This window comes from Haliaeetus leucocephalus, unplaced genomic scaffold (genome assembly GCF_000737465.1).
Source record: "Haliaeetus leucocephalus isolate CR32 unplaced genomic scaffold, Haliaeetus_leucocephalus-4.0 Scaffold866, whole genome shotgun sequence".
In the NCBI taxonomy this organism is placed as follows: domain Eukaryota; kingdom Metazoa; phylum Chordata; class Aves; order Accipitriformes; family Accipitridae; genus Haliaeetus; species Haliaeetus leucocephalus.
The window spans coordinates 3,295,922-3,311,732 of NW_010973302.1; the positions used below are offsets into that span (position 1 = coordinate 3,295,922).

Sequence of the window (15,811 nt, forward strand, 5' to 3'; positions counted from 1 at the left end):
TATTGCATTATAGATCTGACATAAATTCCACAAATGGACAGGAAAGATTTTTTTTTGTACCCTCACAAATGAAAATTCCTTTTAGGTCTTGATGATCAGCTGCACTTTAAATGAACCTGAATTAGGAGGTCATTTTTCTTCTGCAGAAGCAAGTGTAAGGCGACAGAAAATACTGCCTGTGAAGTGGTGGGTTTTGTATTGTGTCACAGTTCGAAAACTTCAGCCTTTTCAGGCTCCTGTATCTTTTGTGAGATTGTAAAAACGCTGCATTTTTTCTATTGCTACCCCACCAAAAAAAGTGTAGCTGGAAATCCAAATTGTCATCTTCTCAGGCTTCCTGGAATCACTCAGTGATACCTCAAGAGCTAAAACCCACTTTATTGTACAGCAAAATTGAGCTTGATTTTCCTTCCTCCTGCCAAGCTGTAAGGTATGCCCCGAAGTGGCTGTGGGCTGGGAGCACAGGGAAAGGGTTGCACTGCAGATGAACTGTTCAAGATTTATTTATTTGCCTCTTTGGAAAAAAACCCTTGTATTTTCAATGTTTGGGGAGTAAAAGTGAAGAGTGAGGTGAAGAAACCTGGCAGTAACCATCCCTGTGTAAAAAGCAGCAGCTGGATATTGCCTGGACATTAGTACAAATCCTCCCATATCCAGGCTGACCCACGCGCTGTTTTCATTACCAAACGGGATAAGAAAGCCTGATAAGAAAATGAGCTCCACAAGGTCGTTTTTGTGCTGCTTTTTTTTTCTTTCTATAGCTATTGTACGAAAAGAACGAGAAAAACAAGATAAGAGTGAAGGTTTGCAAAGCCAGTGTTAAACCCAGGAGCTAACGGTCAAATAAATAAGGGATGAAATCAAGAGGGAAAAAGGGCGTATGGGTATTAAACAGTGACTCCTGGGCCATAATAATCTCAAATCGCAAGGGTTTGGGGCCTCGGTAGATGCTGAAATTACTGTGATCCTTAGAAGAGTGAATATAGAAAGAATATAGAAAGAATTTTCAGTCGTGCTGAGAATAGACTGCTCCTCACAGGAGCGTTGGTAAAATCACTTGTTATACAAATGTCTTGAATATTGGGTCTCAGGTGAAGTGTTTAGAGATGGAAATTCCAAGAATAAAACTTTTGGCTGGAAATTAGGCAAATTTTGGAGACATGAACTTGGAACTCTCTGGTGCTAGGTTTATGCATTTAATTGCTATCCATTTTTTAGAGTGTTTAATCCCCTGTCATGCAAACTGGGGATTTAATTTGTAAGTGCATTTATTCTGAACAATCAATTAGCTCTAATTAATTAGCTATACAACCAAATTCTCAGTTTTATTTTGTTTTTTTTAAATTTACCATTCACAATAAAAAAATCCCTCTGCCAGTATAAAACACAAATGAAAACCTACTGCTTCTAATTTGAATTCAGTCATTGAATTTAAAGGCAACTAAGAACTCTTTTGTTAATAGGGTATAAAAATCTTTCTGGCGTAGGGGTTTTTTTTCTTATTTTAACGATTAATGTAAATGAGGTTATGGACTTCTCTTCATCGTAGTCTACAGTAAGCAAGGTCTATAAATTCACTGAAAATATGGGATTGATTCATTCTTGAACGTTTTATTCTGAAATCCTAGCTTTTTGCACTAGTAACTCCCAGAATCAAGAGAAAGTTATTCTTTTATTTCATAAGCCTTCATCTGTCCCCCCCTTCAATTTTGAAATGTTGTTTTCTTCCACATTTCTTTTTATGAAAACAAGCTTTCTCCATTCACCTGGGAGATATATTGGCACAGAAGTGTCGTGAAAGGGTCAGTCCTATCTATTAGAGAAATCTGGCCCCAGTCCAGTGAAGTTTAATTAGCATGCAGATAACTTGAGACACCTGAGTTGTTTCATTAAAATCTTTGGGACTACTGGAAGGTGTAAAGTGAAGTGTGGATTTAGGTGCTTGCCTGAATAAATGAGCTAATTCCCCTTTGATATAAATGATCTATTTCAATACAAAGCAGCAGTCAAATAATTAAAAAAAAATTATCTGGGTAATTATACTGTAAATCTGTAGAAAGATTTAATGATGGGCCATTCTATCTTCCTGTGTTTCATAAGCAGAGAAGTAAAACTTTTTCCACTGCGTGTACAATTTCTCCATGTTAATTTGGGACTGTGTGTGTTGTCACTGAGCAGTTGCAGCCAACGAGTCACTTTTGCCCTAACACTTGTTTATCCCACGTAGTATTTCCAGCAAATAGATTAAAAACATGAAGAGCAGCTGAGAAGACAGAGACCAAATCTCTCTCATATTTCCACGTATCTGAGCAGTCTGTGTTGCTTTTGTCTTGAAGTGTGCTTTCCAAAATCACTGTTTATATACCCATTTTGAAGCCGTAGCATGTAAAAATATGCGAAGTTCATCAGTGCTATTTCAAAAGCCTCCCCAATAGGCAGTCCCAGTACTTGCTTGGTACCGTATTCTGATTAAATGACCTCTTTCTCTTTTGTGTTTTATTTCTCTTTTTACTTTATTTCTCCTACTATCAAATATTTCTAAATTAAACTTTGCCTCTTCCTAGAACAATTTCCCTTGTGGAATGAGCCAAGCCTCTGTTGATTATCACTTCAAAAATCAATTTTAGAAACTCAATTTCTTGATGAAAAATATTTTTTCCCACCTGTAATGTAAAACAGATGAGTCTTCAAATAATATTTTTCATTTAGTTACATATTGTGTTCCCCTGTGAGGCACTGTCTTACTTAAACAAGAACATCCAGCCATGGAGCTACAAGTAAGCTCACTTCTGCATGTTATTCTCATCTTTATGTTTCAACTTTTAAGTCATTTAAACTGACACCGTTTTTACTGGTGGAAATATCAAATAACCTGTAAGTGGCATTTGATCCTTTTGTGATTTTCTGTTGTACTTTGATAAGAAAATTACCTCTTCATCCTGCAAGATAAGCCGTATACCCCACCAGCTTTGATTACTTAATAGGGAAAACATCTGGCTTTGCATTGCTACACAGCTCTCCTTCCCCACCCCTGAAGTTCAGGCTGCCAGTCTCCTTATTGTCAGAAGCATCTGGGACAGACAATATTCTTCAATAATTTTAATTTCCCAGATTGATCGCTTTCAGTTTTGCGAGCTATGACATATTTCTGTGGGAGCGTCCCTGCAGATTCCTCCGTGCCTGCAGATCTTCATTACTAGAGGCAGCTCTAGCTAACGACACAGGTTTTGTCTTTTGTTCTGTTGGTTAGAAAAAGCCATGGAAGAGGTGTAAGATGCAGGGCCAGAAAAGATTATCCTCATTTAGTTACAAGTCTGACATTACCTTCTGATTTCCGCAGCTTATTTTGACTTTTATAGTCTCATTATACAGGATTCAGCCTCCAAGAATCCTCTCAGTTCTTATGAAAACAAAGGCTTGTTTGCACCCCAGTAGATAGATCAATTTTCATCTGCCCCTTCAGACCAGGTGATCTTCAGCTGCAGATCCCCTGCACATCTTTGATGTATGCCCTGGCTGTTGGGCTATTGGATGTAAGAATGTGTCTGTATCCCCAGTCTGGAAATTTTCTACTTAAGTTTCCAAATCGGTTTTATGAGACATGCCTATACATACCTTGCCTGTTCCAAAGTATTTTTTGCTTTCTTGAAAATCCTGAACTAACAACAAAAAAATCAGCTTTAGATTAATCAAGTATTGAACCGAACATTTTGTCCAACTCTGTAATCAATAGACTAAAATGACTGCAGTGTAAAAACTGGAACCAGTAGCCCATATAGAACACAATGCATCTTACCGCAAAATCCTCTTTTCAGAGTTTCTCCAGTGTAGTGTCTGCTGTCAGACATTGTGTTTGATGATGGTTGTACGTGTTTACCAAGAGCAGAATATTATGAAGATGAACGGGTTTTTTTTAAATGCTAGGTGTCCTCTCTATAATTGTGGTCACTATCTGATGTTTTAGCCTAGGTATGTCCTTCCTAAGTGCAGCTGTTGGCGATCTCTGAGAAGAACACGTTGGCATTGTGAGCTTGATCCACATCTCGCTGAGGTTAATGGAAAGACTCTCATTGCCTTTGAATTTTGCATTACCACCTAGTGAAACCAGATTACCACAGTCTTTCTGAGAAGCCCAGGATTTGCAGGCAAAACTGATTCCATTGCATTTTCTGTTCCGTATATAGGTTATCGTATAGACTCTTCCTCTTTGTCACTGCCAGTTAGTAAACCCCTCTTTGTACAATTTGGTTTTTTTTCCTGCATGCAAGTTCTCAGGCTTGTACGGAGCTTTCCAGATAGGATCTTCCTAACGCTTTGTAAAACAGCATTGCTGTTGCCTTGCTTCTGCCAAAAATTGCTTCCCTCGTACATCGGAAGATTGTAGTTGACTTCTCTGAGGCACATACCCGCTTGTAGGCTTGAAATCAGAAGTGTGCAAGCTTTTCTCTTCCCTCATTTCCTTCTGTTAGACCCAGCAGAATTTATGGCAAAACTTCCTGTTCTTTCTTCTCAGATATGACTCGTTCCTAGCTAATTTTAGACTTCTGATGAATAGCTGTCTGCTCTGTGCCAGTCACATAAGCTCACTGTGCAGCCAAAGGAGAGAGAGAGAGAGGATCTTCTGAAAGAGAATTCATTCAACCTTTCTGCAGACTTTGGAAGGTGCTTCTTTCTATAGATGATCAAGGGAGATGAAAGAACCAGCAGAGGCTCATCCCTCGCTTTCAAACAGCTGAAGCGATGCGGAATTCAGCTGAAGGGATGTGATACACGGTCTAGCCTCCTCGCTGTGAAGGTCTGAAAGTTTGCATAAGCAGCAGCAGGTAGGCAGAAAGGTCCCTGCAGTTCTCTTTGTGTTACTCCAGCTCCAGCTGTATTTCCAAGCTTTTGCTAGTAATAGATTTCATAATCACATGCCTCTAGTATGTATCAAAATAGTAAGAATTGGTCCTAGATTGAGATTTTGAGGCACTCCACTGGTAGCCGCCTTCTACTCCAGTGTTCTCCATTGAGCATGCTTTCTTGCTGTCTCGCCATAAACTAGCTCCTTCAATTTTTGCATTTATCTCCATTTTCTCCACCTTAACTCTTTTTTTTTTTTCCCATGTCACTGTTTTGCACCGTCACCCAGAACGCCTGTAACACATGAACCACACAAGAATTTTTGGTCTTCACATTGGATACAGACCCCAGATCCATCGAGTGAGAACATAGCATTTTTTGACACTGTCTGAGTTTCCAGCTTGCTGTCCTCCCTGCAGCTGGGAACTGGCCTTTGGAAACGCTGCAACGCAAACAGCAGAAACCCTGAGCCCTCTCCCCGAAATGAGTTGTTCTCACCTGGCTGAGTACATCATCTCATGTCCCATTTGACGTATCTCAAAATAAAATAATGCCAAGTAGCTCTCCCAAAGTATTGCTATCAAGAGGATGGATGCTATATTGGTTTCACTTGGTGTTCATCATGATAACCTATGGCCTGATACGCACGAATGCGTATAGAGTTAGAAAACGGCTTCTTTTGGGCTTGACTCAGGATCATGCTGATGTGCAATGCTCCCGAAATACCAAGGATGATACTGCAGGGAGTTCAGTGGGGGCCTCGGAGAGGCGGCGGTAGCTGGGATTTGCACCTGGTAGCTATACATTATCTAACTAATGAGCCAGTGAAGTGTTTAGTAACCCTACTGAGAAAATGAAACTTTTAAACAGTAAATCCGTGCTGGGGCTGCTCCGAGTTACACCTGATCGGTATTGTCATCTCCTGCCTCTTGCGGCCTCAGATGCAAGGTTTCCTTTTTTTTTACTTGTGAGAGTCCCGCTGAGTTGGAGAACATTAGAAACCAAAGCGATTTTAATTTAATTAGCTACTCATTTGCATAAATTAGTTTACTTAGCATGTCAACCTTCTGCGTCCAGAATTCTCTTTGAGAGGCCTGCTTGGTCTTTTTCATGTCCTTTGGGGGAAGAGGGCTCAACTGTTGTACTAATTACGTATTACAGGCTTTACCTTGGAAAACGGTCACTGCTGTTAAAACATTTGCTGAAGAACTTGAAAGATGCAGCTACATATAAGGAAAATTTTCTCAGCTTCATTTTAGTTATGAGCGTTACAATTTGCCTGTTGCTTTTGTTCGCTAAAGGGCAAAAAGATGCACAAACTGAACTTACTAATCATCATTATGGCTTCTCATTAACAATATCCAGGAGGGAACATCTGTCTTTGTGCAGAAAAGTGGGTCTTTAAGTCCAATTACTACAATTAATGAGTTACATATGAGAAACATGATTTTTACCACGGGATTTAGAGGATTACAATAGCAACATACTCTGCATTTCACATGAGCTCCTCACCACCACATCAAATATTTACTTCTCCACCAACCCATGAAAACCAAACAAGTTGCAATGTGAAGCCACTTCTACAAAAAAAAAAAGCCTATCTGGGTCCATTATCTAAGCACAGATGCAATTTTCTGTGGTGGCTATATCTTGTTATTTATTCTTCACGTCCCAGTGATATCCCAGGACGCAATCCAGATTCCCTGTAACAGGAATGGGATAAATCTCTCTCTAGCAGGGCACGCCAGCGCTACTGGAATAGAAATACCAGCTGCCAGCTGCAGGGGCCATAGCTGCAGTTTACTTCTTTGCTGAGCACTGCAGGTGTTTGCAAAGCACTGGGGGAAAAAAAATGTTGAGGGGGCTACAGTCTGTGCGCCAGGCAGCTTAGAGTTAATTTGCCTGTGACGGTACCTTTTTCGCTTTATTTTTTAGATTCAGGCTCTTGCGTTTCTCGGTGTGTAACTGCTGGGTGCACGTTTTGAGTGTCAGTGTGTGATTGTTCACACACACTTCTTTGGAAATAAGCTTTTTTATTAAGAAATGGAAGTGAAAAACATTTCCTTTTTTTAAAAACTGATTTGAATGTGCAGCGCTTAGAAGATTGAATCTTTGGGGATTGCTGTATCTTCTACTCTGAGATACAGGGAAGTCTGAAGGCCCAGTTATTAAAGAAGTCTTTTAGCTATTAAACTGGAGCTGGAAGAGTGAGGGTATCTTTGTGGCAATCTCTTTTAGCTTGTATTGAGCTTTCACACTTTCATAGCTTCAGCTAAACGGGAGTTATCTGCAATTCTCAGCCTTACAGAGAGGGTGTTTGTGAGTCTCTCCCTCTCTGCCCCCATCTTGCAGCTCTTTACTGGAACTTACTTTTGATGAACACACTGTTGGCAACTCGATTTCAGGAGGGATTTTGTTCTCTCTTCTGCTCCATTGTGTTTTCTCTGCCTTAAACTAATTAAAAATGTAAACACCGTTCTTTGAAACACAGGAAAATTAATCTGCAACTCCTGTCTCCTGGCTACTTGCTGGAACTCTGGGAGGATACCGAGAGCTGTCACGGCTGCAGTGATTTGCTGGGGTTTGGGGAGCGAGAGCCGCGGCTGCTCCAGCTGCAGCAGCTGCCTGCCTCCCTGCGCCGGAGGTGTTCTCCCAGCTCAGGAGCGTTGCTTTCGCGATCTGTAAGAAAAGAGAGGGAATCAGGTGGGAATCTAGCGATGGAGAAAACAAATGGGTGGTTAAACTCAAGAGCCGTGAAAAGGTGGTTTGGTTTTGCATGGAAACTGGGTGGCTTTCTGAGCCGAGACGTGGATTTTGGAGTGAGCTTCTGTGCGTCCCGTGTGGATGGAGACATCTCCCACGCTCCTGGTCCCTGCGTCTCGTCTCCAGAGTCGCAGGCGTCTGCGTACAAACCTGTCCTGTGGCTTGTCCCAGGGACACCCCTTCCTCTATGCACGTTTTATGGCTTGAGTGTGTCGACCTGTTTTTCTCTTTTCTGGGTCTGATTCTAGTGCAATGGCCAATAACCTGCTTGACTTACTGATGCTGATGCCTCTTAATACTCCTAATAAGCATGATCAGCTACTAAAGCGATGGCTCTTGTTACTATCATTATTATAGTACACATTTTCTTAGTAGAAAAAAAGGCAGAGAACTTGCTGAAGGTCATAGTGGAGGAAATATAGAGAAAAAAAGCTATTTGTCTATGTTTCGTCATCTTGATTTCAGTGGGAGTTAAATGAGCAGAACAAAAACTGTGCCCAAGTCTCAAGAGAGATGGAAACCTGTCCTGTGAGACTCCAAAGTGATGCCCTGTGCCAGAGGGGATCTGCTGTTACCTGGTGGGGCTGGCTGGGGGGATTTGACAGTCCCTGGTACGTGATGCCTCCTGCCACGCAAGTATCAGCCTGGAGATTGCATATTTAAAGACACGAACACGAAACTTGCCTTAAGGCACAAGTAGGCATCAAAGTGGGTTAATGTCAGTAGAGAAAAAGTGGGAAGAATAAATTTTGGGGACCTAGGTGGCTGAAAGAAGTGCCAAAGCGCTCACTGGAATGAGTTTGACCTTATGCAGGTCGTAGGGATGTTTAAGCCGTAGCTTCAGGGGGAGCAGGATTACTCTGGCAGCAAGCAAGCTTGAAATTGCCATCGCCATTTTTGGCCTTGAATCTATGATGCATGAGATGATACATGTTCTCAGTTTGGCTTTGTATGGCAACTTTAATTTTAAAACTATTCCCATGTACTTAAAATCAATGTCTTGTGTGCCTCTATTTCAACTGACAGCCCTTGTGTCTCCAGCAGTCTTGCACAGAGCCAGGCACCTTGTGCTGAGTGGAGGCAGATTGTCCAGGACAAAGGTTTTATTCTTTGATGTTTTAAATCATTAAATGAGACAAAGAATTTTTAATTTCCTTTAGAAATGTCCAACCGAGACATGTCAGTTGATGCATCTTTAAAGGGCAGCGCTTCAAACCATGCTGCGGCTGACACCTATTTGCCAAGCAGCAGTACTGTGGCTCGGAGCGGTGCCAGGAGGAGTTTCAGCAGAGCTGCTTCAAAAAGGGAATCCCTCTCTATCAAAAAAATAAATGTATTTTGATTTTTTTTTTCCTCCTTCCAAGCTGGGATAGAAAGTCAGAACTTTTTTTTTTTTTTTTGGAGAAACTTGAAATACAATTTTTATTTTAGCTCATTCAGTGACCCACCTGGAGGGCTGCTGTCAGCTTGAGGGACTTGAAACAAAAATAGAGGAGAACTGTGGAAATGAACTGCCATTCCCCCAGCCTGACCACTGCTCTCTGCTCTTCGGTCTCCCTTTCTCCTTCAAACACAACACAAACTGACAGTTCTCTGACAGGCAGGGGCCACAGAGCCCAGGTTTTCATTATCTTCCGGTTTGTAGGTATTTTTCCCAGGAAAACTGAAGTTTCCATGTGAAAACTTTTGGTTTTGCAAAAGAGCATGCTTCATCAAAAAGTGATGTCAACGGAACATGGCAAACCTGCTGCAATCTCGGACGTTGGTTCTGCTGGGCACAGCAGCGGGCTTTAGACCGGCAATGTTTGAAATATAAGTTTTTAGAAAGCATTTGTGCTTCCTCCTGGAAGAAATAGCATAAATCTGTCTGGGAAGGAGCCTATAAGTTTACAACCAAAAATGCAAGCAGCATGGTAAAACCAGCCGCGTTTTGCCTCTAATCCCCAAATTTCACCCCAATCCCTTTTCATACCTACAGGTTCTCAGTGTGACTTTTGTTTCTTTTTCCAGGGCCTAACCTCCCCAAGGCTCAGGTTAAAACAGCATCCCTTGGCTTGGCAGGAAAAGCCAGGTCACCTCTGCTGCCTGTCTCGGTGCCCACGGCCCCGGAGGTCGCAGAAGAGGGCCACAAGCAGACGGAGGACTCCGCAAACGTAAGAACCATCTTTCAGAGCCAGCCTTCTCGCAAGGCTCATCGCCATCCCGTTATATTCTCGAAGCCCCAATCTGCACATTAGTTTTTAGATAACGATCTGTCCCTCCTTACCCAAGGTATTAGGCTGCAGCTGATAGCTGTTAGAAAGCTAGTAGAAAGTTCTGGCAGCCAGTAAAACTTTTCTGTTGGCTTTAATGGACTTTGGCGTGTGTGATGCAGGGGAGAAGCAAGTGCTTAAATTCTGTGTTAATATTATCCACGGGACAACTCGCACAGCCTCTCCTGAGTGCCCTGAGTTATCGGGAGAAGAGAAAGAGGGGGTGAGAAGTGCGATAAGGGAAGAAAATAATTTTGGCTGGAAAAATGAGTATATAGTAATACCAGATAATGGTGAGAAAAATAACACTGAAGGAGTAGATAAGTGAAACTGAAAAGGTGGTGAAATTAGAATAATCTTTTCACTCCTATTAAGACTCTCTTAGAGAAAGGTCTCACGTGAGCCAGAAGATGAAACAGTGCAAAAGAAAAAGAGTAAGGAAAAAAAGAAATACATTAAATACATATTGTTTATCACCTCTTTTCATCTACTTGCACAGGAGAATTTTTTGCTAGGCGCTATAGCAGTGATTTGTCCAACATTTCATTAGTGAATCCTTTTACATTTTCAACCTGACTGACGGGAAAGGCAAAAGATTTGCTTTAGACATAACGTGTGGAGGGTTTGGGTCTGCTGCCTGATTAATGCAGGACAACAGTGTTTGATTCCTGCTTGTCACTATCAACGGCATAAAAATATACTTCCACATAGAGTCACAGAAGGATTCTCACGTTTTGCTGGGAAAAGGGGATGCAGGATGATGTAAGGGATGTGGAATCTCCTGCTGGAATGGGGAAGGGAAGGAAAACACCCTCTGTGGTAAAATTGCTGGCATAAGGAGTAATTTAACACAGGACATTTGGTAATACAAAATGCAATTTCAGCTCTCAATACCTTTTTTCATCACAGCAGCACGATTTCGATCTCAGGAGAGACACTGCTCAAGCTCCACAAGTGTGAGGGCAGTTCCAGGCAATGACAGTACAGGCAACAAGCTCATCGGGTGGTCAGAATTTGGGGAGAAAGGCTAGAATTTGGGGATTATTTTTTTTAACCTTGACTCTGCAGGTGCTCTTTTAAGCTGCCTGCGCCATCCCACCTTGGGGACTGCAGGATTTATACAGCACTGTCAGATCTTTTACTGGGTAAAACCCACATAAAGAACTAATGTTTGATCTCCCTCTCAGTGTCTGAAAGCAGAGGATCGCTCCTCTTGCTCTTGCCTTGGCAATTTTTGAGTTCAGCGGTTCCCAAGAACAGATGCAGTGCTGGTAATTTTAGGTTTTGCTGCAGATTCTCGGTTGACCATTCCCCAAAGGGTGACTTTCCTCCAGCCCCCTTAGGCGCTTCTGGAAACTGTTCCCACTCTCCTGCTCCCGCTAAAGGCCACAGTAGAAATTCCCAACCACCAGCGATGGCTGAGAAGTTCAGGTAATTGCTGGACGAACTGTCACAGCCTGCCCTGGGAGAGGACGTGTTTAGATGAGCGTTTGACATCTCTGTTGGCTGCTGAGCGATGTTTTCATAGTCGCCCCAAGCGTGGACGTTTGGGAGGGGAAATGGGGGCTCAGGGAAGGGTCATTAACATTTAACATTGCTCTAGCATGGTCGCCCCTGGTTTTCAGCTTCCATGTTAAGCCCAGAGAGGCTTTGCTATCCAGCCTGTAAGCGTCAGCCCACCTTTGAATGCTCCAGGTCCCTGAGGACCACGTGGGGAAGATGTCCCGGTGAAGATCCCGGGCTCTGTGCCGGGGGAGCGCGGGGTCGGTTCCCATCCCGCTGCCCGCTTATCTGTGTGTGTTCGTTCACTCGCAGGTTTATGAGCAGGATGATCTGAGTGAACAGATGGCCAGTTTGGAGGGGCTAATGAAGCAACTCAATGCTATCACAGGCTCAGCCTTCTAACAGCTCTTGATGAAGCGATAATTATCCCGGAGCATTGCAGCATACCAGGATTTCACGCATACCACCCACGTACACCACCCCATAAAATCATCTTGTTCCCGGTCCCGCTCCTTCAGTGCAAGGAGGATTCCTGCAAAGTCCTAAAAGGAATGATAAGAAGAAGAAAAAGGAAAGAATAATAATGGAAACGTTACAGAACTGTGGATCTGGCATCTAAAGTGATGGAAGCGTGGCAAAGCGAATGACGTCATCGCTGCGGAGTCGTAGCTGATGCCACCAGATTGCTCATTTTGATCTACTAGTCTTTGTAGAGCTCAAGTTGTCATGACTAACTCATGTTTTACTCCGTAGAGGTTTGTAGCTCTTTGTATAGATCTAGTCTTACCTCATGCAAGTATGTTTTTAAACATAGACCATGCCGTTAATGAGACAGTGTTGTAGGTCACTCATTTGGGTTTTTTTTTAAGTACGTAATTACTGACTACAAAAACACCCATAGCAAATAATCACACCACCACGCCAAAAATTTGGAAGTTTTTGCAACAGCACAAAATGAAAAGACAAATTACTAATTTCTTTTGTCATCTCTGTCACTCATCTCACACAAGTGGTGGGGATTAGCAAGTTGCTGTAAAATTCAGCCATTTTAGCAAGCGTTTGTAAATCCTGTCGTAGTTAATGTTTTATGTATGGCAAACAGAGAACCAGGAATGTAAAGGAAAAAAAAAAAAAAAAGTCTGCATTGGTGGCCTGCTGCCAGCCAGCCAGTGTACACTTGCAAAAAGAGGACATAATATGCAATCTTCTCTGACACACAGTCATTAAGTGCTGAAGCTTGTAATAAAACTTGTCTGCGTACGGGTGGCCTTTGTGCCAGACTGCCCTGTGATGACCTTGGGAAGTGCTGGTGGGGCCACCGCGAGTTGGAGCAGAGAGAAGAACGGCGCTGAAGTTTCCCCCAGCCTTTGCCATCCACCCCGCATCCCCCGGGATGGCTCCGATCCGAGGACCCGTCCACCCGGGATGACGATGGGCAGAGGATGAGGAGGGCAAAGGGGTGGCAGGCGCTGGGGGCTTCCCACAGGTAGGACGCGAGCCTGGGGGAAGAACCACAGAGAACAGTAAATAACTGATAAATTAATTAGGAGGGCTTTTCTGCAGGCGTAATGTTTCCTGGTTGAGCAGCAGGACACCGTGAACCATCTTTAGGGATTCCCTCTCCTTGTCCTAGTGCTTTAGCTGCGCATTACAGTGTTTATTGACAACGATAACCGGTTGAATTGACTAAATTTTGTGTGCATACATTTTATTGCGAAATTTTCAGCTGCATTCAGCGTTAATCCTTGTTTATGCAGCTGAATCACCAAAAGGGAACTAATTTGCATATTTATCAGTTAGGAGGCTGCAAAACCCAATAAGAGAGTTTCAGATGAATTATTCCATTCAGCTCTGCCTTTGATTTCAAGCTTGAGTGGGTCATAATTTTAAAAGAGCATGGAAAGGATAGGATCTTTACAACCTAATAGCTCCTTTTATTAGGTGGGTAATTATATGTGAATCTCCGAATAAAATATTTTGAGTAAAATGGCACTGCAACAGAAGTAATAATTCAGATTATTTTCTACGGCCCCGTGCTGGAAAGGAAATCAGATGTCAAGGAGGAATTAAAATGCTTCATTAGGAACTCTAGTGTGTTTGTGAAAATGCTCCTTTAAAAATGCCTTGTTATTCAATTTACTAAGATTTTAATGAAATATTTCTCAAGAGTGAGGAAATCTTGTTTGCATGGGAGGTTGAGCTTCTAGTTCTGAAAGACTTGTAACCAAAAACCTCTACTAAATATAAAACGCACAAATCTTTCCTGATGAAAACCCAGCTCAGCTGTTAGACCCTGTAAAATCGCTGTCTCCATTTTAACTGGAAAAAAAGAAGGCTTAATGCAGCTTTTGAATAGCTCCCCGTCCATATTTGCAGAGAGTGACATTGTTGAAATAGAAACATAAGGTCAAACCCGTCTCTCACTTATCATTTATGAAATATCTCTTACCCTGGCTTTGCAGCAGGATAGCTGGGAACCGAAACTGCCCCCAGGACTTTACAGAGCAGCACTGCACCTTTTTAGTCACGGAATACTAACCCAGGACCAAGTACGTAACAATCCCAAATTGCCTAAAATAAAAGGAGCCGCAAAGAGGTTTGCAAGTTGGATTTTGTCTGGTTCGGACACAAGCGTCGTAGTGTCCAGGCGCTTTGGTATTGATCAGCCTCTTGGTTTTGTTCAGGCGTCTCTCTTCGACTTAAAACGCTAAGCCCCTGAAAGTCTGCAAATTGATCTGGCCCTCCCATGAGCGCTGCCTTTCTTCTGCCGTTTGAAGCGTATCTATTTCCAGGCTCAGCCCGTTTAAATCAATAACACTTGAAGAGCAAGGCCAAGGTCCGCGCCAAAACAAGTCCTCGTGTCCCCGGGAAGGAACAGCTCTATCGGCTCAGCCCGAGCAAGACGCAGCCGCTTCCCACCCCCTTTCTAGATAAATTACTAACAAACTTCTGCTTCAATTTAAGTACGTTCAGCATACGTCAGTAAAACTCAATTATTCCATATAAACACTGAAGTTTTGGGGTTGTGTCGGGGTTTTTTTTTAATTTTCCTTCAGCTGTACCCTTCACCTCCCCTGAGCCACGTGACACTAAATTTGGGTGTCGTTGTCCTAAGGAACCTTGGAGACATTCCCAACCCTCATTTGAGGATGATTTTAGTACAATACCTAACTAATTAGTAAGCAGTCATTTCTTTTAAAATTTCACATTATGTGTGAACTCCGTAACTTGCAAATCTCAAATGTTTTAGCACAAAACTTCCACATTATATTTTGCTGATGCTCTATTTATTTGCAGTGAGCTTGGCTGAGAATTTCTTTGGATTTTGACAAATTCCTCAACTGCCAGAGTATTTATAGCCCGTGACTATCTCAGCCGTGGACACTCCCAGAAAAATGTAACGAAAAATCTGCCAACGCATGACGAGCTTGTGAAGCTCGATGTTACCGTGGAAGATCATGAGCTAATCAATACAAGAGGGCTGCCATAAACAGGTAGAAAAAAAACAGCAGCCAAAAAAGGATATATTTCTTATTTTTTCTTTCCCCCCCCCCCCCCTTTTTTTTTTTTGCTCCAAGACCTAAAGATGGAGCAATATCAATGGTTCAATAGGCTGAGCACTCCCTAGCTCAGCGTCTTTGTCTGTGGACTGCTTAGATGTTCACTTCTGGGGAAGAGGTTCAGTCCCTTTGAGAAGCTGTTAAATTTTTGGAAGGGGAAGGATAATCTGCTCGTTCTTGCATATGACCTGATTATATCACAGTTTGGGGCCGGACAGCGATACTGCCAAAATTTTGCCGTAGGGTTTGTGGTGTCACTTCTCAGGGACTGAGGACCATCATATCCCCTATACTGGTCTGGCTGTTTGTGCACCCTCACGTTTGGGAACTGGTAATTCCCCACTAAAAGGCAGCCAGAAGTTGGAGAAGCACAGAGATAGTCACGTAGCTCCGAGCAGGATTGCCCACTCCAGAGTTTTCCAACAGGTTTGCAAATGCTTCAGGGGTTGGTCCGTGCTCGCCCCGCGGCACCCAGCCCACCGCCAGCGGCATTGCGCGTCCCAGTACGCTCCGGCAGCTTTGCACTGGTAGCGAAGGAAATCACAGCCACGAGGCTCCCGTGCGGCTTGGGACATCACGTGTGGGATGCTGCAATAAGATTCTGCCGCAAAGTGGCTGTTCTTTGCATTGGCTCTCCTTGAGCCTCTTCTTCTGGTAGCCTTGCCTTTAGTTTTTTACAGGAGCATCTTTTCACTGACCCCTTCCCAGAGCCAGCTCCTTAAGAACTGGCTTAGGTAGAACTGCCGCATGTCTGGCCTGATTCCCTCCTTGACATTTTTAAAGCCTAGATGACTTTTAAAAAATGTTTCTCCAGAGCTTCTGGGCATGTTTGCAGTGCGTGCTCGCTCGCTCTGACACCTCCTGCCAAAACACAGAGCGCAACCCAGAAAA

The 15,811-nt window shown here is 42.9% G+C and overlaps 1 protein-coding gene across 1 annotated transcript in view; it reads left to right on the forward strand.

The window, feature by feature from the left end:
- DCC (DCC netrin 1 receptor) overlaps positions 1-11,762 on the forward strand; it is a 570,508-nt gene extending 558,746 nt beyond the window's left edge. Inside the window, exons 28-29 of the mRNA XM_010583034.1 lie at positions 9,616-9,758; positions 11,673-11,762. Coding sequence (XP_010581336.1) covers positions 9,616-9,758; positions 11,673-11,762 — 233 coding nt within the window. The remainder of the gene's footprint in view (positions 1-9,615; positions 9,759-11,672) is intronic.
- Positions 11,763-15,811: the final 4,049 nt, after the last annotated feature.